The sequence below is a fragment of the Schistocerca serialis genome, unplaced genomic scaffold, assembly GCF_023864345.2.
Source record: "Schistocerca serialis cubense isolate TAMUIC-IGC-003099 unplaced genomic scaffold, iqSchSeri2.2 HiC_scaffold_1402, whole genome shotgun sequence".
Lineage (NCBI taxonomy): Eukaryota > Metazoa > Arthropoda > Insecta > Orthoptera > Acrididae > Schistocerca > Schistocerca serialis.
In genome coordinates, this window is record NW_026047628.1 from 1,745,098 (window position 1) to 1,768,075 (window position 22,978).

The following is a 22,978-nucleotide window of genomic DNA, read 5'->3' on the forward strand; positions in this document are numbered from 1 at the left end:
GGGGGAACGCCTGGTACCCCAGACCGTAGATGAAACCCCCAGGAGCGGGTTTGGTGGGCGCGGACCGCAGAGGGAACACCTAGAACCGCAGCGGACGGAAAACGGAGCAGCAACGCTCCTGCAGGTCACAGGGAATGGGCGCAAACCACAGAGGAAGCGCCTGCAGCCGTTGGTGGAGGGGGAAGGCCATAGGCATAAATACTGGGCCAGGTCCACTCGAGGAGCAGTCTCAGGTCGCACCTGATGAAGGTCTCGAGCTACGTGACTGAAATATCGTGCAAGTACGACGCTGATATCCTGCAGAACACCCGACAACCCAAGATGTCATTAGATCGCCGGGAAAGCCTGAAGAGTTACACATTTGGCAATGTTTTGACAGGACACGTGTGGTGTTATAATGTTGACACTGGTAGTAATTCATCTGGTTTGGAATGTACGGTTAGACCACGATTACTACCTTAATCTTTGAGGCAAACACTAATCGAGCAATTGGTAGAAAAGAAGAGCATGTGGGCACTCAGTTTGCATTCATCTTTTTCATTACCCAATGGGCCACAGTGATGCCCTGATCAGAGAGATAAGTGTTGATTTCTTCCTCGGTGAGGCCATCAAGCATCTGAATGTAAAGAACACCATGTTAAGAATTCAGAGTATAATGGTCCTCGACACGAGTATGATAGCTATGGAGGAGTGATGCCGTCAGCAGTTGTTGGGCTTGAAAATCACAAGTGGTCTTCATAAGCAAAGTTCCTTTACATAAATGTGAACAGAGTTTCACAGGGCCTGCAAATGCAACAACTTTTTGAATAATGCAAGCATTAACCATACCAAAGGACTGACCACCTGCGGTACATGATACTATGAGGAACCGATGTGCAGCTGGGAGTGTTTTCGACTCTCGAATCTCATTCTGTTTACGTTTAGTAGACACAGACTAAGATGGTGATTGAGTCGAGGCAAAAAAATCCCCCATGATCACCAAAATATCTAATGGCATGCTCCTTCCAACTGGGGGCCCCCTTGGAGGGGGATTCACCTGGTATAAATGACTGTTCCCACCTCAGGTCACACCTCCCAAACTCTAGACATAGGGACCAATTGCCATTTGGGAAGGTAACAGCTCAGGCAGTCACCCCTCTCTGGGCCTGGCCTGTATCAGGAGGTATGTGCAAATCTTAGCCATTGCCCTGGGACTGGTAATTGTATTACCCAGTCACCTGTTATGTGTGTAATGCATGGGCCAACCTTCAGGAACACACAGGAAGGAGAAACAAAGAAACCTCAAATGCCAGTAAGGTGAGGAGATGGAGAACAAAGAAAGAAAGAAAGAAAGAAAGAAAGGAAAACATATCATGGACTGTTCCCAAGCTAGGCCATTGAAATATCAGAACACATTCCTGAAACTATGCAAAATGTGTTCCTCAAGCAAGGGGAGAAAGAACAGCAGGAGCATAGACATGGGCACTGAAAGGAACAAGGTGCCGCAAAGGCTGGGGTCCCATGGCAGTGAAGCTTGAACTTGCCAAAGGGTGGTGAGTCCCATTGGGCGGATTTTTTTTTATTCTGAGAAAACATACTTTCCTCCTGTGATCTGCACTTGATAATTAGTGTTGTAACTGCGACCAGGACAGTTGCAGGGTTGAAATGACAGAAAATGCGGCAGGAGGCGCACGCCACCACAGATTATGGCGCGATGGTGCAGACACCTCTAGGGGTCTTCGATGTCTATGACATCTGGTGTGGATTCAAATTCCACAGTGCGTGGTACCAGAATTAGTATAAATTTGATTAGCATGACCAATTGAAACAGTGGCCTTTGGTTTTGCTGCAACAACACTAGTCACCGTATAGACAATTTTCCTGTGGCAGATTTTCAATAGTGGACTTCATGGTTTCCACGTGTCCTCAGTTAGTTCTATGTGACATAGAAATATAATACTATCTCTGCAATCAATGAGGATTCACCATTTAAGTCTTCACAACCTTACTGAAACTGGCACCAGCTACTTAAGATTCTTCTTGATGGTGGGTCATACACTGTCACTACGACAAGTTTGTACATTTACTGAGCACCACTGTCACACAAAACTGAAAGAGCAGTTCAACACTATATTTGTTAATCTGAATGGCTGGGAATCAGCTCCAAGTTTTGGATATGCAGCCACTCACCCTTTCTTCTTCCTTGTTCTACTGCAATATGACATTAGCTTGTGTCCATCAAGATGAAGCTATTCTATTTCAGTGCCTTTCAAGTGATGTTCTGCATTAAGCACAATACAGCTGCTACATTCACTTGAACTTTTTTTTTCCTTGTATGGATATTAAAAGTTCGCTCTGTTTATTTAGGAACAGTCACATAATGGTTGTTGCAGAGGATAGTTTACTGACCATACTGCATTGTAATGTTGTTGCTTAATAATACTGAATAATTACAGAAGTGCATTTTATAACTGAAGTACCTCCACAACTAATAAATAAAAATTTATATTTCTCAAGAAGTTCTGCAGTGAATTACGAAAACTTACCGCGCACTATCGGATGCATATCTTTCTGAGGCTGCCACCTGCAACATTTCAAGAAATTGCCAGTGATTTACAACTGGTGAGAGAGTAAATAAATACAATTCTATTAACACCCACCAACATGTGTTTGGTCCATAAAATGCTGTATTTGAAGCTTGAAAACATCATTACAGAAGACATGATAAACTGTTGCAGTTACTGAAACAGAATGTTAGTAAGAATTCACTCTTTATTTCCTCACTTTCTCTTCAGTACTGTAAATAACTATGCAAGCCAGTTATTCAGTTGTAATCATATTTCCTACTAGATACTTCAGAAAAAAAAGTGACCTTAGGAAAACTGCCATTCGCTGAGAGATAAATCCACTACCATAAGTGACACGTTTAGGTCTTTGTGCTATGGGCAGCCCAGACCAACTTGCAGAGGTGAGGAGTGACTTCTAAACCCAACCATAAGTTCACATCCAGAACTGCATACAGGCATGGACCATTAAATATACAAACATTAATAAATATTGGAAAACTCAAAATAATTTCAGACATTGTAAATGAACAAGTTAAAATTGGCATTACAAAATAGCACATTCACAGATGAAGAAATACCACATTCAGAGCACTGTAGATTTTTCACAGAGAACATAGGGAAGAAATTCGGAAAATACTCCAGAGCTAGGCTCTGCTTTCATCAATGGCAAATCAATGTTGCAATTGGTACCAAATTTTTCATCACCTCCAGGAAGACTCTCCCTGCAATAATTCAGTATTTAGATGAGAGGTACACAATAATTAATGCACATGCACCAATATATCAGGATAACAAGAACAATGCAGAAAGTATAACAGTCCTAAGAACAATGATGAGAAGCATCTAATGAAGTGCCATAGGAAAACATAAAAATTTTATCAAGTTTTAATCCTCAAACTTGTACAGAATGCAGGTGAAAACATTTTCTGCCTAAACTGCTATTAAATGTATTTATTCACAACTGGAATTTTGACTGTTACACCATTCTCTGGCGAGAGATTACTATGAACTAAGTCAAGTTATTAAATGTCACCCCTCGTGCATAGGGAGTGGAAATTAAGATGTGCAGTGTGACATGACTTCGATGGAAATTATTTCATGAAGTACTATCATTGTGTAGGGATACAGATGACAATGACTCCTGTCATTCCTAAACATAGTTAATGCAAGGAAAGTGTTGTCACAAAAGAAAGTATAAAGCATTCAGGCATCAAACTGAGCTATCTTTGAACTGTCAAATTAACAATTTTTAATAATACATTCACTAACAGTCTGTGACAAAGCAAGCTGGGATATTTTTACATCCCCTATTGTTTTGCAGTCTGCCTCCTCAAAATTCATATTTTCCTGTCTAATTATCATTAACATAAAGAGAAAGAATATGTAATAGATTTTCTAATTTATTTTGACTATTCATAGTTAGTGTCTTTTATTATAGGGTGAAATCAGTAATTATTTCGTAACTTAAATTCTGTTGTTGACGTATAAGCAAATATACATTCTGTACTAATTATAAACATTTGGAAGACAAAATACTCGAAATCTTAAGATATCTATTTGGCTCTATTTGAAAACATGTTAGCAAAGCCAGCCCTTAATGCCAAAATAATTAACAGTTTTGTCAAAAGTTCTGTTTACTTTACTATGTATGTTAATTTCATAATTTAAACAAATAATTTGGCTTAACCCTTGCAGTGTGAGAAACAGTTAAAAAGAAGCAAGTTTTCGATGTATTTAGTTAATTTAATGAGTTAAGTTTTAATTGTAGTTTCTGTACATTTAACTTTGAACAATTTGTAGTTTCAGACCTATTATTGTGAGGATATATAAGGAACTGGTTTTTGATCATGAGACAGTCAGTCCACGGCCAAGTTTCAGATGAGGAACCTGTACTGGTTAGATAAACAACAATGCATTTGTGAAGTAAGTTTAGACACTTAGGCTGTGTGTAAAAACAATGACACTGTCTGCTCCATATGTACCTTTCTATTCTTCAAGAACTTTGAACTTTATGGTTAGGTTTTTACTGCTCATAGATATGCAACAGTAAACTACTGTAGCAATATGTGGATGTTTGCCTGCAACCTATGAGAATTATCGAAAGCTAAACAACAGTACACTGGCCATATTAAATGTATATATGCGGGGTTGTGAAAAAGTGATAGTAAATAATTGTGAAACACAACTGTGTATCTGTTGACTACATCACTTACAGTAGACAGTAGTTGCACTTCCACCCCATAATTTTTCAGCCAGTACGTCAACACTGAGAACAACAAAGAAACAAAGCATGTGAGCACCATCACAAGTCCAGGGCGAAACTGTTTTTTCCATTTATAAATTTCTGCCCATCTGTGGATGTAAGAAAAAAGGAAAAATGGTAAGAAAAAACATTTAACAAAATTACTGGCAGCAGAACCACCCCTCTCCCACCCCTGTGACACACACACACACACACACACACACACACACACACACACACACACACACACACACACACACACACACACACACCTCTAAAGGGAGATGAAGTCAACAATAATATGATTTGAGAATATCAGATAGCTTATGTGCCAATAACAAAGCACAATTCCAAAAAGATAATGCTTTTCAGAGTCATACATGGATATCATACATAGATACATGTTGAAATTGACCATTACCACCGAATAATAAAAGTAAAATTTCTGGTCTAGAATAACTAATAACCATATTCCCAGAAGATTGAAAGAAATTCCATGAGAAGTCCAAGGAAAAACAGCAGAAATTCAAAACTACTACATGTATCAGCAATGGCTTAGGACATGGATGCACTGTGAAGGAAAAAATTGATCAAGGACTAACGGAGCAAAATAATACTGGAATACATTTGTAATATTTTATAAGGCTTATGACTATAAACCAAGACTGCATTTACTGAAAATTCTTCAAGAATCTGAAACACAGAAGAGAACACGGGTCCTCTTAAAAGAACTACAGCCTTATTTGAGATAAGAACAGACTTTAGCCCAGGAAATGGATTAACTCCATTCTTCTTTTGGACCATACTTGAAAAAGTGAACATTGAACAGATGGAGCAGTTGTCAGAATCTAATGCCAGAAGTTGAATACAACTTCGTTAGAAAATAGACAATGTTAAAATTGTCTGTTCAACTTTTATAGACAATTTAGCAATATTGACAGTGTAGAGAAAGCACAAAGACAGACTGGAAAAAAAAAAAAAAAACGGTAGAGAAAGCACATCGACACATCTCCTCAGATAAAAAGAGGTACTGGCTATAACAAGACTGCAACATCCAAATCAAATACGAAGTATGGGAGTATCAGGGGATGACAAATTTGAGGACCCATGAGAAGTCATATAACCGAATGGTTGGAAAAATGGAGCCACAAAAATTCATTCTCCACAATTGCAGAACCTTTGACTAGCAAGGCAGTCATTTGGCCAGAATACACATCTGCACCACAAACACTAATTTTAGAATCAACAAAAGATAGTGTAAATTGTGAAAAAAAAAGGAAAGGTATTAGGAAACAGAACACCAGTACAAATATTTAAATTAAGAAACTATACACAAATATAGATAGATACATAGCAAAACACTGCAGACAAAATTTGGAAAAGAAGGCTAAATATAGATACATAGGAAAACACTGAAGACAAAATTTGGAAAAGAAGGCTAATGAGTATAAATATGCAAGAAATTCAAAATCAAACTGAATACAGAAACATAACTGAGTTGGTAAATTCTCCACAGCAAAATAGTTCCAAAAAGACAAGACAGAAACTGGACATCAAGTGAGTGGAAAGAAAAAAGTGGACAGATGAAGCAGTAGCATAAGGAAACATGAAACCTTAGCTGGCCTGTAATGGAGGAGCATGAACAAAAATTTTGTTCCAAATTTGTAATACCTTCTCAGGAAAGCATAGTGCTGGTATATGCACTGAAAACAAATTACATTAACGAGGTCAGATAACAGTATTTCGAGTGTTCTGTTAGGTTACAGCAGTGATCAGAAGTATTTTGCAGTTGCGTCATTATGCTGTCAGTACTGCCTTCATGCAGTCACAAACGAGCAATATATGGAAGTGTCGCTCCATCAACAGCTTTCTGCTGCTGTGGTTACATATCTAGTTAACGATCAATATCATACTACAGCAATGTAAATATATATTCCTTTGCCTTGATGATATGGTATTTACTTGTAGAGAACTAGAAGTATACCAAAACAGAACATTTGCTTGATGTGAGACAAGTTGTTTTGCACATCTTCAAGATCGGGATTTTGCAGCCTAGCACTTATACAGACTATGGCATATCACAACTACTAACATGAGTGCACAGTCAATGGCAAGAACACCGAATTTGGAATGCCACAGATGGGTCTCAGGTTTTACAGAGTGACAAAAACAAATGTAATGTATTTTTTCTGATGGTGTGAAGTATATACAGAACTAAAAAGCTTAAGGGCCACAACAGTATCAGGTACAGATCATTAATCATGGTGTGGGAAATGTTATGGTGTAGGGATGTTTGCTGTACAGTCACATTTTAGAAAAGGATATGATTCTGTGTAGGAGAAAGAGTATGTGTCATAATTGGATATTTCAGCAGGTCAACGATTGAGAAGACATCTCTATCTTCAAAGAAATTCTTTTCAGTCTAAAAAATGAAACTTCTGGAGTGCCTAAACCAGAGCCTGGATCTAAATCCAACTGAATGCCTCTGATATGCACTGAATTCATGTGTTCATGGTAGAAGCTACCCAAACACAGATCTGTTTGCTGGTATCTTATTGGACCCATAGTCAGAACTCCCAATTGGCCTATTACAAAAGCTTGTGGATTCCATGCCAAATTAATGATCAAAGATCATTGGTATGCAACAAATACTGATTTGTTCTTCATATTCCAAAATAGTTTTATTCTTATACAGGGTGTTACAGAAAGGTACGGCCAAACTTTCAGGAAACATTCTTCACACACAAATAAAGAAAGAATGTTATGTGGACATGTGTCCGGAAATGCTTAATTTCCATGTTAGAGCTCATTTTAGTTTCTTCAGTATGTACTGTACTTCCTCAATTCACCGCCAGTTGGCCCAATCGAAGGAAGGTAATGTTGACTTTGGTGCTTGTGTTGACATGTGACTCATTGCTCTACAGTACTAGCAACAAGCACATCAGTACATAGCATCAACAGGTTAGTGTTCATCACGAACGTGGTTTTGCAGTCAATGCAATGTTCACAAATGTGGAGTTGGCAGATGCCCATTTGATGTATGGATTAGCATGGGCAATAGCCCTGGCGCGGTACGTTTGTATTGAGACAGATTGCCAGAACGAAGGTGTCCCAACAGGAAGACGTTCGAAGCAATTGATCAGCGTCTTAGGGAGCACGGAACGTTCCAGCCTATGGCTCGCGACTGGGGAAGACCTAGAACGACGAGGACACCTGCAATGGACGAGACAATTCTTTGTGCAGTTGATGATAACTCTAATGTCAGCGTCAGAGAAGTTGCTGCTATACAAGGTAATGTTGACCATGTCACTGTATGGAGAGTGCTATGGGAGAACCAGTTGTTTCCGTACCGTGTACAGCGTGTGCAGGCACTATCAGCAGCTGATTGGCCTCCATGGGTAAACTTCTGCGAATGGTTCATCCAACAATGTGTCAATCCTCATTTAAGTGCAAATGTTCTCTTTACGGCTGAGGCTTCATTCCAATGTGATCAAATTGTAAATTTTCACAATCAACATGTGTGGGCTGACAAGAATCCACACGCAATTGTGCAATCATGTCATCAACACAGATTTTTTGTGAACGTTTGGGCAGGCATTGTTGGTGATATCTTGATTGGGCCCCATGTTCTTCCACCTACACTCAATGGAGCACGTTATCATGATTTCATACAGGATACCCTACCTATGCTGCTAGAACATGTGCCTTTACAAGCATGACAACATGTGGTTTATGCACGTTGGAGCTCCTGCACATTTCATTTCAGTCAAAGTGTTCGTACACTTCTCGACAACAGATTAGGTGACCGACGGATTGGTACAGGTGGACCAATTCTATGGCCTCCATGCTCTCCTGACCTCAACCCTCTTGACTTATTTCTGGGAGCATTTGAAAGCTCTTTCTACTCAACCCCAGTACCAAATGTAGACACACTGTGCTTGTTTTGTGGGCGGCTGTGATACAATACGCCATTCTCCAGGGCTGCATCAGCGCATCAGGGATTCCATGCGACGGAGGGTGGATGCATGTATCCTTGCTAACGGAGCATATTTTGAACATTTACTGTAACAAAGTGTTTGAAGTCATGCTGGTACGTTCTGTTGCTGTGTTTCCACTCCATGATTAATGTGATTTGAAGAGAAGTAATAAAATGAGCTCTAACATGGAAAGTAAGCGTTTCCGGACAAGTCCACATAACATAGTTTCTTTCTTTGTGTGTGAGGAATGTTTCCTGAAAGTTTGGCCGTACCTTTTTGTAACACCCTGTATACCTAGACCTACTAATTACATTTGACTCAAAAGAATTACTTCTCTCTTGATGTAGCATAACCTTGTTTAAACTATACGCAGGCTTTTACTAAATAGATTACAATTTCATCTTCTCCAATTATCCGATGGCAGTTTTTTTCTATTACACACTTATGTTTATGTAATTGTAACTAACGCTTTTGATAGAATATTTTTGAGTGCTACTGTTTTAAGACCGTATTTAGACCCAGGGTGAGATAAAAGCAGCAGATAGTAAACAACAGTGGCTGAGTACAGCTACTGTTTTGTTCTGCAGATCACTATAAGCAAACTGATGTCCCTCTGGACAACAGCAACAATCCTTAAGTATATTGTTTGATGTGAGCTCATCAGATTGAATCTAAACTCATTCAAAGAAAACAACTACCATATTTAATGGACTGTAAGGTGCACCTTAATTTTCAAGCAATTTCTTAAGAAATTACATTTTTACCATTTTTATTATTAGATTGCAAAGTCAAACTACAAAATATCTTAGTTCATAAAACCAAAATGACTTTCAAAATCACTGAAATTCATTATCTGAACGTTCCTCTTTCCTCAGAATCATTGTCCTCTTCATATATATAAGATGATCTTCACCACCACTGAGAGGAATACTTAAGCCACCCTTCCTGAAAGATTTAACAATGATATTATGTCTCACTCTAGACCACAACTGCTTTATTGACTGACAATTTTGTTTGTAGATTGTTTTATAACTCCCTTTGACATGAATTCATGTTGGACTTAATCCATCATCCACTTGTTCCATTCCTCTCCCATATACACTTCAAATCCACTGAGGTGCTACAGAAACTGGTATAAGCATGTGTATTCAAAGACAGAGATATGTAAACAAGCAGAACATGACACTGCAGTCGGAAATGCCTACATAAGGCAACAAGTGTCTGGCGCAACTGTTATATCAGTTACTGCTGTGACAATGGCAGGTAATTAAGATTTAATTGAGCACACAGCATTTCTGAGGTAGCAATGAAGTGGGGATTTTCCCATATGACCATTTTACAAGTACACAGTATCAGGAATCTGGTAAAACACAACATCTCCAAAACTGCAGCAGCTGGAAAAAGATACTGCAAGAAAGGGACCAACGACTGAAGAGAATCATTCAATGTGATTGAAGTGCAATCCTTCGGCAAATTGCTGCAGGTTTCAATGCCAGGCCATCAAGAAGTACCAGTGTGCAAACCATTCAAGAGAACATCACTGATATGGGCTTTTGGAGCCAACGGCCCACTTGTGTACCCTTGATGACTGGACGACAAAGCATTACGCTTGACCTGGGCCCGTCAACACCAACTCTGGACTGTTGAAGCCTAGAAATATGTTGCCTGGTCAGATGAGTCATTTCAAATTGTATTGAGTGGATGGATGTGTACGGGAATCGAGACAGCCTCCTGAATCCATGGAACCTACTTGTCAGCAGGGGACTGTTAAAGCAGGTGTAGGCTCTGTAATCGTGTGGGGCATGTGCTAGAGTTATATGGAATCCCTGATACATCTAGTTACGACTCTGGCAAGTGACACTTACATAAGCATCCTGTCTGATCACCTGCATCCATCCATGTCCAGTGTACATTCTGACAGACTTGCACAATTCCAGCAGGGCAATGTGACAACCCACACATTCAGAATTGCTACAGAGTGGTTCCATGAGCAGTCTTCTGAGAAAAACTTCTGCTGGCTTCCAAACTCCCCAGACATTAACATTATTGAGCATACCTGGGATGCCTAGCAACATGCTGTTCAGAAAACATCTCCACTCCCTCATACCCTTTCGGACCTATGGACAGCCCTGCAGGAGTCATGATGTCAATTTCCCCACCCCCCCCTCCCCTTCCTGCACTACTTCAGATTTTAGTTGGGTCCATGCCATGTCGTGTTGCGGCACTTTTGCATGCTCACTGGGGCCATACAGGATATTAGTCTTTCTTTGGGTTTCAGTGTAGTTTATTTGTCAAGTCATCAAGCAGCTGCAGTTCGTGAAATAATACAAAGCTCTGTATTTAACTGTCTCCATTTCTCTTGCACAGAATTTTACAAATGACTACTAAAGTGATCTAGCAAAAGAAGAGAACTCTTTTTCAACGAAGTGCCTTTCCCTTGCTTCAACACTCTTGATCCATAATTTCATATCAGCCTTGTCCATCCAGCCCTTGTCATACACGTGAACAACACCTAGCGGCAGTATTTCAGTAGGTTTTGACGTTATTTAGCACTTGGAAATAATCGTCAGATTAAGTTTAGTATCGTCAGCACAACATCAAAGGGCAACATGTAGTGCATTTTTTCATGTTCACTTGTTTTTAGAGTTACCTTTTTAGCTCCTTTCATGGCACCACAATTTTGTTACTTGCTATATCAAGTCCATATTCACTATTTGGCTTAGTTCCACATTGGTTTTCTTTCTATGTTGTATAGTAATGTGATGGAAGGATACTACTTTCTCTTCATACTCTTGTGGCATTTTATGAGATTTTTGGCCTTGGTTCACATGCTAAGTCCATGACACTTCATAAACGTGTAGCACCATCCAACTCCACCATTTATAACTTACTTTACACTAGAGCACTAGCTTCCAAGCATATATTTGAGTCATTTTTGTAGTAACTCCAATACCATTTATATCAGTTGTCATCAAACTGTGGCCCATGGGCTGGTGTTCCGCAGCACTAAAACCAACAATGTGAGCCATGCATCAAATGCGCCATGTGCCCACGGCCGCTCGTTTGTTGGTGGTGGGGTTGTCCCACAGCCACCTCATTGTTAGCTTTTTCGTGATGGTGTCAGTCAGTAACTAAGTTTCGCTGCCCCTGAGCGTTCGTCGCATATTGAGTGAATTTGTGCTCATGTTTGGTGCTATAATTATTAGTGGAACTAATAATGTCTGATGTACCCTAAAGAACAGTGAGTAAGAGGAAAATATGTGAAGAGAAGTTTCAAATAAATATGGGAAGAAGAGATTTGCTTTATAAGTCGACATGAAGAAAGGACTGCTAATTGCTTAATATGCCGGGATACGATTGTTGGTCTGAAGAGATACAATTTATTTCGCTACTACGCAAATAAGAAAAATTCATTTACAGTAGCTTTTTCTTTGAATTCAAATGAAAGGAAGGAAAAAATTGCTGATCTAAAATCTACCATTCGTCGTCAACAAAACGTTATGTTAACAGCAGTTGGGCAAAGTGAGGCTGTCACAAGAGCATCATACCAAGTATGTAATATTCTGCCACGAAATATGGAAAGCTTTCACTGATGCTGAATTAGTGAAGCGATGTATGATGACTGTTTCTGAAACTTTGTTTCAAAATTTCACCAACAGTAAACTAATATCAGCTGAAATAAATAAGCTCACACTTTCAGAATCTACCTGTCGACATCATATAGACGATATTTCAAAATATATGTTTGAGGCAGTAATTAATAAAGTCACACTATACAAATATTCAGTCTTGCATGTGATTCCACTACAGATTTAGCTTCGATGGCTCAGTTTTCATTATTTGTGCGTTACTGCACAAATGATGGGGTAATAGAGATTTTTTAGCAGTTATAACCATGAAAGGTCACACAAAAGGATGTGATTTTGTGGATGCAATTAAAGACTTTGTAAAAAAAAAAAAAAAAAAAAAAAAAAAAAAAAGACTTATCTGTGACCAAATTAATATCAGTATGTACAGGTGGTTGTCCGTCAGTGATGAGTGTCAACAATGGTTTGATAGCACTGATTAAGAAGGAATGGAAAATGCCAAATTTACTCTCAATTCACTGCTTACTGTATCAAGAAAGTTTGGCATGTCAAATTTTAAATACCATCTAGTATGAAATAAAATTAAGGCTGTTGTAGTTCAGTAATGTGACTAAGAAAAATGACTTTCAAAACATGTAGAAAACAGCTGTGATCATGTATCATGTTACATAATACATTTACATGTTAAGTCCATTTGCTGTTATTAACCATCTGTTCACGAATACAACACAGCAACATTTCATCGGGCAATTATACTGTTACAATTTACAGGTCATCGAGGGTGGCAACAATCTGAAATAGAGAACATTCTACACGTAGTGTTCCAAATGGTATCGACTTTAGCGACAAGTGCTGGAAAGTCAGTGGTAAGCCTCTCGCTTCTTTACTATAGCTAGTCTACTGGAGGTTCATAACACACCATTTACATGGTTTGCCAGTTAATAAAAAGACCTGGAAATCTGTGGCCTGATGTGCCACCTTCTGCTTATGCTATTACTTTCAATTTATAGCCTGCATCATATGAATACTGAAGAAAATATTCCTCTGTTACCAATAACACAAATAAAAAAAATTGTGCAAATGGCTCTGAGCACTATGGGACTTAACATCTGAGGTCATCAGTCCCCTAGAACTTAGAACTACATAAACCTAACTAACCTAAGCACATCACACACATCCATGCCCAAGGCAGGATTCGAACCTGTGACCGTAGCGCGCGTGCAGTCACAGGCTGAAGTGCCTAGAACCGCTTGGCCACATGAACACAAATCACTTTCAGTTCAAGTTTGCTGGTGCTGTACACTGCAATGACACATCACAAGCTAGACAGCGTTCAGGTTTGTGATTGTGGGGCAGGAGGGAGACAATGTTAGCAAGCTTGTGAGTACCCACATCTCATGTTCTTTGCACTGGTGCACCGCTGCTACCAATTTAATCCAATCTTGAGAGATAGAAACATATTTCCTGCACCACTGAATATATGTCCATTTTTAAGGCAACCAGGAATCTTGACTCAAACACTGGACTTGTTATATTAAATTCGAGTAGAGGACACACCTCAGTTTTAGAGGCAATGTTTTGAAGAAGCAAGTGCATTTTATAATCCTTAATATAAGGTATCAAGTCTTTGTAAGCAGGGCTGGAAATTAGTTTGAACAAATAATTAAGGTAACTGAAAATTCGTCGTGCATTCAAACTTTCGAATATTACAATTAAGATAGTCATGTGAATCTAACATCAAATACAAAGGATTGTTTGACACTAAACATTTCCCACTTAACACTGAAACACAGATAGATATACATTTAATATTCTGCTCTGGTGAACTATGTTGTTCTTAACCCGAGAGAGGTGCCCAGAACCTGCCAGCCATTGGGAATACTTTCATGTGAGAAAAGGCCAACAACTGTGAGGCAGAATTTAAATTCACATTCATAAAACTTTTGCACTAGTATCTTTGAGGAATTTTAGGACTTTTCCAACGTCAATGCTATGATAGCAAGCAGAATATTTGTCACACATTTAACTCACTGGCAAATAAAAGATGAATGCAACCAAATTAAGTGAGGAACAGCAATAAAAGAAGGATTCAATGGATGAAGTATTCGCAACTCTGCTGACTGATCTCTTAAAAAAATCAGATGTATAGCCAATTGCTAATTTGTCACTTTCCAACTATAAAATATTGCTCACTAATGTTACATAGAAAAACACTAAAATTGAATTCAACAGTACTCTATCAAACTGTGCATCTCAACGTCTGTAATTAAATATAGCACTGTACAGATTTTCATTAAATAATTTTCGTAAACACTGATTACAATAATGCTAAATTGTACTACTGATAAGCCAGAACTACCACAAGCATAAACAATACATCAAACCAATTTGACTAAAAACTACTCAATTTGACCACAGCTAAATATACTCATCAATCCCATATACCAAAAAGACAGCATATTTTACACTACACCCTTACCTTCATCCTTAGTGAATGTGTGTTTAAGTCTTTTTTTGTGAAATTAACTCTTATGCAGTGTGATCAAGATGTGTCCAGTTCAGTTGGTTGTAATTCAAACTTGGTATGTGCTAGATAGTAACCTAAAGCACCATGCAAATGAGCAGGACATTATAATCCCATTTGATATGACACACTTGTTTGTATAGAAATATTTCTGTGTATTTGTTTATTTTAACAGTTGTATATGATGTCAGTTTAAGTACTTCCACAGATATTTAATGTGATATTTGTCTTAGAATGTTTCATAAGGTTTTAAAGTGACCAGCATGGGGCTGTGCTTATTTCAAGTTATTTAGTTTCAATAAAATCAGTGTACTTTTAATCATTGTTCTTTTAATGTACATTTGTAAGACTTTTTAAAATGATTAGCACTGTATGGTTTTCTGAGGTTTTAAATAAGCAGTGCTGCTGTGCCTCACAGCCTTTGGTAATATATTTGTGTTTCTCACATGGTCTAGGCCAGTGAACAGTTACTGTTAAGTTTGGGTAGGTTTTGACAGCCATTGTACAGAAGTCTCTTTGCACCCAACCATTTCAACTCTCTGAAATTGCATGGACAACAGGATTTTGAGCAATATTTGAGGATTTTCGCATCTTCTCACTACTTTCAATTGTTGTGTGTTTTTTGATTGACGAACTTTCACTTTACGCAACTGATAGTTCTGTTTTATGATCAACTTTGACAGACAAATGACACAGCATCACTGATGACCATAATATTAACACATAGTTGGAACTTAGATTTTAGTTCTGATTTCACAGTAGCTTATGTAACTGGGAAATCTGCCAAATACTTTTAGTCACACAATTTAACTGTATTTAGTATTTAAGCTTCCTATGTAAACCTATATAATTCAATTTATTGATTACAAGTATGGCCATTTATATTTTAGTGTCTTACATTGACAGCATACAGCATTCAGTTTAACTTTGGCACTCTGTTTACATTTCCTTATTTATTTCCTTTCCACTGCATTTAAAATCTGTTTAAATGACTTGTTTAATTGTGCATTAACTATTGCAATATATGCCTAACTTCATAATTTTAGATGTTGCTTGACTAACAAAATCTAGTGTAGACCGCTGGTGCTTTTATCAGGCTACATGCTCATTGATGGAAGGCCCTGACCCACGCATGGGACTGTAGAGGTACATTCCGACATCAGCTTTCTTCACTACCCTGAAACTCAATACTTCATAGGACCAATTTCAGAACATTAACATTATACATGTTGAGTGAATTTTCTCAGTAAGGGGTCAGCTCACAGTGTCAGTAGCTGCACTGAAATCACTATCGATGCCCCTACTGGCACACAAACTGAAGATAACTGACACGAGGCCAAAATATTCAATTTGCTCTTCTAAATCTATTTCATCATGGATCATCATAATGCAGTTTCTCCTTTCAGTACAGGCCTCAACATCAAAAGGACAGATTTTGACATGATCAATTTCCGTTTATTTTCTTCTGCATGACCACTTAATAGAAAAAAAGGGCACCTGGACCAGTTGAGATACCTGTACAATACTGCTCATATTACACTGAACTTGTTCCTTCTCCCACAGCAGCTTATCAAACATCTCTGATGTCATGAAAGTTTCCGACTGATTGGAAGAAGGCACCAATCAATCATACTCTCAATTAGTATCACCTCACAGATGCACGTAATCACAGCAAAATGAAGTGTGTGCACGAATAATGCTATATGGCATATTTTGCCATTTTCAGGAAATCGATAAAAACCCTTAACAATAATTAATAGCAGATATGTATTGTTTGTGCATGTGGACTGTTGAAAATAGTGTTTTTTAAAATTGTGCTAAAGTTCAAATAGCTCTAAGCACCATGAGACTTAACATCTGAGGTCATCAGTCCCCTAGACTTAGAACTACTTAAACCTAAGGACATCACACACATCCATGCCTGAGGCAGAATCCGAACCTGCAACCGTAGCAGCCATATGGTTCCAGACAGAAGCACCTAGAACCACTCTGCCACCACGGCTGACTTGTGCTAAGGATAGGTTTTGGAAAATAACTACTAAAATAGAAAAAAACACTGTATAGCAACTGATATACAGCATTACTGCAGGTCATTCTTACTCTACTATAATGATAAGGTTGCCTAGAATCTGAAAGTTTTAAGTGAGAAACTTATATCAAGATACAAACTAATATTTATTGTAAACTGATTACTTTGGTCTTAAAAAATATAACATGAGTTTATCATCAAGTTGAGACACGAAGCTGGTACATTACACTCAGCTGGCACACTGCATGTTTTCATGAAATGCCTGTATTTTGATTCCATGTATTTCGTCACATCCAATAGATCGCTTTTCTTCTCCTTACAAGTTTCAGTACCCCATTGCAGAGCAACCAAAACCGAGAAGGCAACAATTTCTTTTGCTTCATGTTCACAACCATGTTTCAAAATAAATTGTCTTTCATGTGGATGAAGCAAGCATATTGCCTCAAGGATTTTCACTGCATAACTTCAACCAGAGCACACCAGTTATTTTCAAAGCAGGTGGCGTTTTGAGAACCAGCTCAATGGATCTATGCTCTTTAAGTCCTCCATCATCTCCTGAATGGACAGTTTTGAAGGCTCTACAGAGGCCTAAGCTATGGCATGCTTCTATTCTAAAGGAGCCATAACTTTTGACACTGTCTTTTCTCAATCATTGTGAAGTTCCTGTCACAAGGTAGGAAACTATGAATGGAACATAAAAACTTTTTATGTATTTCTCCACAGTACTTGCAGTTGACAAGATAGAAATAAAGTGCTAAAATTCTCCAGTTATTGTTCTGCCCAACATAGTGATCAGACCATATAGTTAGTCTGTGTTCCATACTTTCTTCAAGCATCACAAATTTATCAGGCAGGAAACTATTATGACTAAACCACACCTTGCACCAGATCCATCCCACAAGTTTACAGTGTTGGTTAAGTACCAAAGTCATGAACCATGAAATTATAGGACGGCAGCTGTCTCCAGCAGAATGCCATGAAATGTGTCAATGTATGACATAGTAAAACCTGTTGTACATCATAGATGTAACATTTATATTGTTGTTCGTTTATAGCCATTTTTGTAAATTTTTCTGTCACTCTGTATGCTTGGCCTTCTTTTGCATGACGTAACTGACGTAAGTTCTATGAGGTGATATTAAAAATTTTTGGGACTGGTGTTGCCATCTGTTGAAAACCTTACCTTTGGACTAATGGTCGCCATCACCCTTGAAGAAGTTCACATCTGCACATACACACCGGTCCCAGCACTTCTGCCACTGGTCAAACGTTTTCTCGAAGTCCTGTCTGTTGAGAGTGTTTATCACTGCCAGCGATGCTTCTTGAATCCTCTCTAGAGTGTCAAACAAATGGTCTTTCATCTTGAGTTTCAGTTTTGGGAAGGTGCCAAATCTGGCGAGTAGAGTGCATGGGTGTACAACTGCCATGTTGTTTTTTGCCAAAAAGGTCCTGGTGAGTAAGGATGTGTGACAGGGCACATTGTTGTGATGCAGCAGCCAGTTCCCTTGACGCCAAATTTCGGGCCATTGTCACCGCATGTTTTCACAGAGCTGTCACAAAACGTCACGGAAGTATGCAGAATTCACTGTTTGATCGGGTGGGACGAGTTCTTTGTGCACAATTCCCTTGGTATCAGAGAAAATGATGATCGTGCTCTTCACCTGTCTCGCTTTTTTGGGTCATGGAGAGCCCAGGCTCTTCCACTGGGATGATTGTTGCTTTGTCTCTGGGTCATAACCGTAAATCCAGCTCTTGTCACTGGTGATAACCCATGACAAGAAGGTTGTGTTATCAGCTGCGGTCTGACAAAGGTCCGTGCACACTTCAACACACTGTGCCTTCTGATCGGCACTCAAGATCCTTGGCACAAATTCTGTGGCGAAACTATGCATGCCCAATTCATTACTCAACAGTCGTTGACATTTGCCATAACCAATACCCATTTCATCTGCAAGGTCTTGAATGGTTCGACATCGATCTGCAAGGACCAATTGTTGAAATTTAGCAATGATGTCTGGCAATGTGTGGCTAACGGGCCTTCCAGTGTGAGCATCATCTTTGACGTCTGTATGGCCAGCCCTGAACCAAGCATGTCACTGAAACACACATGTACGGCTCATGCTCTGTCCCCCTCAACACTTTTTGAATTATTGAAAGGGTCTCCGTAGCACTTTTTCCGAGATTCGCACAGAATTTGATACACACGCACTGTTCTGTTCGCTGATCCATTGTAAAATTGCCACAAACCAAACACATAGTATTACGGAAATCACTATAGACACAGAACACGTCCTTGCACCTGAATGCCACTCTGCACACCGACTCATCAGATATGCAGTTCTCGCCACCTAGCGGTGCAAAGATCTACTATTCCTCCTTTCCGGATGGCAGCACCAGTCCCGAAAATTTTGGATTCCATCTCATATGTCGTGCATTTCTATTTCATCTGAAGCTGCGATCATAAACAATCTATACATTCTGCAGAGGTTGAGGTTGGAGCACAGACATTCTTTAGAGATTTATTCCTGCTTTGAGAAACTCTAAATGTCTCTTAATCAGAGCACTAACGTCATTTTAGATGGCTTGTTGCATGCTGAAATGTTTTCCTCAACCATCTTCAGGAGTGGTAACTCCACTTTTCAGTTTATGTTGAAGAGAATGTATTCATTGTTGGATGATGCAGAATATGTCAAGCAATGTTTTTAGACAGTTCTTTTGACTAGGCTTCATATCTGAAAGCACTTTGTTTCTACGTATTGTCTGTCTTACCTTCCTTTCATCTGGCTGGCATGCCTATTTACATGGAGTTTATCAAGTAAATTGACTGTTGATTGTGCATCCAGGCACGATATTCTTCGTACAGCTGTAAGTTAATTTCCAGGCTTGTGCCCTTGCATCCTGCTTTTGAACATACTTCTGCATTGCATACGTGATCCTGAATCATGCTGGCAATATTACTACCTAATATTCAACTGAGTTATCATATTCCACACTCTCTTGATAACGTAACTGTGTATTTTACTTTTTCATCAATGACAAAGACAGAAACTGAAAAGTGGAGTTACCACTCCTGAAGATAGTTGAAAACATTTCAGCATGCAACAAGCCATATAAAATGACGTTAGGGCTCTGATTAAGAGACATTTAGAGTTTACTTATGTCAGAAGATACACATAATGTATATTGTTAGAGCCATGTACTCTATAGGACACATATGCTGCCATTCAGGACACATGTTATTCAACAGACACATGTCCTTTTACAAAACCAATCCAGCATTATTCCACTCATCTGCGTTGGTGGCTGTTTTGAAGAATTACCTTTCCTTTCACGATTTATGTTCCAATCCAGTGTCATGAAATCTTTTTCTCTATATATTCTGCCAATCACCCAAGTTAATTTTCCTTTTCTGTGCATTATTTGCACATTTCAAACCACTTGCAGTAAGCATCACCTTGCTACACTCTGCCATTCTTGTAACACCTTGAAAGCAGACAAGATTGTGGTCATCTCACATTGTCGTCACAATGTGTTCTCCAGTAACCGTCTCCACTGGTTCCACATCTGCCTTATTGTTGATGCTGCAGGCTTTGTATGAGCCACATCACAGAATGACAAAGCTGCCTTCTGGCAACCATTAATTCTGCCCCATTTGACCATGGCAAGGAATAGTTTCACATGATTATGCATTTCTATTTCGTATGACATCTCTGCAACAACTGAGTGCTGTGTAACAGTGATCTGTTTGACCATACAAAGGAGGGCAATACAGGACCTATGTGCACACCACCTTTCTGTTATTTAAATCATGTAATATTTCTCTACTGTTCTACAATCCTCTTACCATGGCATGCTGCAGACCATGGCTTCTGAATGTTTTACTCTGTAGAAACAGTAGTGTATTATTTTAACAATATTACTGTATCCATATTCTGGAGCAGCTATAAACGCACTTGAAGATCAAAATGAATAACCCAGTCAACTTCAGAATTATTATGAATTGACGTTATCTATTTTTGGTCTACATTTTGATCATGCCAATTACATTAAGAACAGTGCATGTCCTGCAAAATGTCCTTCAATATAACAATGCCAGTGGTATATTCTAAAGAAACAAAGAGAGCTATACTACTACTGCAACAAGACATTCATTCATTTACACTGCACTTGTGAATTGCAACATAATAATATTTGAAGTAAAGAGACCTCTACCACCAGTTACAGGTCAGAAACCACACACTCAAAATGAATAAAACATAAGAGCACAACCAAAACATTATTTCACAACCCTTTACCCACCCGACAGTGTAGTATTTGTTGCTCAGGCATTACATGGCTCCATTGGGGTGGCGTAACAGACAACTGGTGCATGTACATCTTTAAAAGCTGTCTTTCAGTTGGTTGCAACTGCAAAATATTAGAATTATAGCCCAACACACACACACACACACACACACACACACACACACACACACAGAGAGAGAGTCTCAAGCAACTGTAGCCACACCGAGCAGCAGCACCAATGCACGATGGGAGTGGTGACTGGGTGTGGGTAAGGAGGAAGCTGGGGTAGTAGGGGGTGGGAGAAATAATATGGAAGGAGTGGCACACAGTGGAGTGCGGCTGGGGAGTGTGCAGGGATGAGGTGGAAAGATGGTAGGGCAGATACGTGCTGTCAGGAGGTAAGACGGTGGGCAGGGGAGAGTTGGCGATGGGGGTACTGGAAAAGATGAGAAGTAAAAAGACTGAGTACAATGGTGGAATGAGGTCTGTGCAGTGCTGGAATGGGAACAGGAAGGCTGGATGGGTGAGGACAGTGACTAACAAAGATTGAGGCCAGGAGGGTTACAGGAACGTAGGCAAAGTTCCCACCTGTGCATTTCAGAAAATTCTGGTGTTATTGGGAAGGATCCACATGGCACAGGCTGTGAAGCAGTCATTGAAAGGAAGGATGTCATGTTTGGCTGCATGCTCAGCAACTCGGTGGTCCACTTTCTTCTGTGGCCATTCATATGGACAAATGGCTTGTTGGTTGTCATGCCTACATAGAATGCAGCACAGTGGTTGCGGCTTAGCTTGTACATCACAAGACTGGTTTGTCAGGTAGCCCTGTCTTTGATGGGATAGGTGATGTTTGTGATGGTGGTGGGAGGATGTATGGGACAGGTCTTGCATATAGGTCTATAACAGGGATATGAGACACGAGGTAAGGGGTTGGGAGCAGGAGTCATGTAAGGAAGAATGAGTATATTGTGTAGGCTTGGTGGATGGTGGAATATCACTGTGGGAGGGATGGGAAGGATAGTGAGCAGAACATTTCTCATTTCTGGGCATGGTGAGAGGTAGACAAAACCCTGGTGGAGGATGTAATTCAGTTGCTCCAGTCCTGGGTGCTAATGAATTCCAGGGGGAATGCTGTTCTGTGACCAGACTGTGGGAGACTGGAAAGATAAGACATGAGAGATTTGTTTTTGTGCAAGGTTGGGGGGATAATTGTGGTCTGTGAAGACTTCAGTAGGACCCTCAGTATATTTTATAGACTGTAAGATGCTATGGGCTATAAGGCTAACTTTCATTTTGGAGCACTTCTTAAAAAGTACAATTTTTACAATTTTTTATATTAGATTGCAAAGTCAGGGTAAAAATATTATTAGTCTATTAAACCAAACTGACCTTAAGGTCCCCGAAAATCAAAATTGAACTACTTCTCCTTCACGACCATTGTCCTCTTCATAAATGACGGTCTTCACTGCCAGCCAGAACGTTACTTATGCTGCACTTTTTGAAAGATTTGACAATGTCTTCTCTTACTCTAGACCATGGCTGTCTTTTCCACTGACACACTTGTTTGATTGTAGGTCATTTCAGTGCTCTCTCTTGTGTGAGTCTTTGTTGGGTTTAATCTGTATCATGTCAACCGCATTTGGTAAAAAAAAACGCCACAGTAGAAGTGAGCTGCAACAACTAGCGGTAATAACTAAGAAAAATACAAAAACTGTGGAACAATTTGCAGATAGGATAGTGAAAATTAATGGATGCACTTATGCATTAGGGCAGGATGCTGAAGTCAATG

General features: G+C 39.3%; 1 protein-coding gene across 8 annotated transcripts in view; it reads right to left on the bottom strand.

The window, feature by feature from the left end:
• Nucleotides 1-22,978, bottom strand: part of LOC126442754 (zinc finger protein 724-like) — a 119,933-nt gene that overhangs the window by 33,482 nt on the left and 63,473 nt on the right. For 5 of the 8 annotated variants that reach the window (XM_050090784.1, XM_050090783.1, XM_050090782.1 and 2 more), the window contains one exon: nt 2,526-2,563. In XM_050090784.1, coding sequence (XP_049946741.1) covers nt 2,526-2,563 — 38 coding nt within the window. Of the gene's footprint in view, nt 1-2,525; nt 2,564-2,764; nt 3,269-4,541; nt 4,899-9,573; nt 9,711-22,978 lie in introns of those variants that run through there. The other 3 variants (XM_050090788.1, XM_050090789.1, XM_050090787.1) reach the window with 3 other exon arrangements.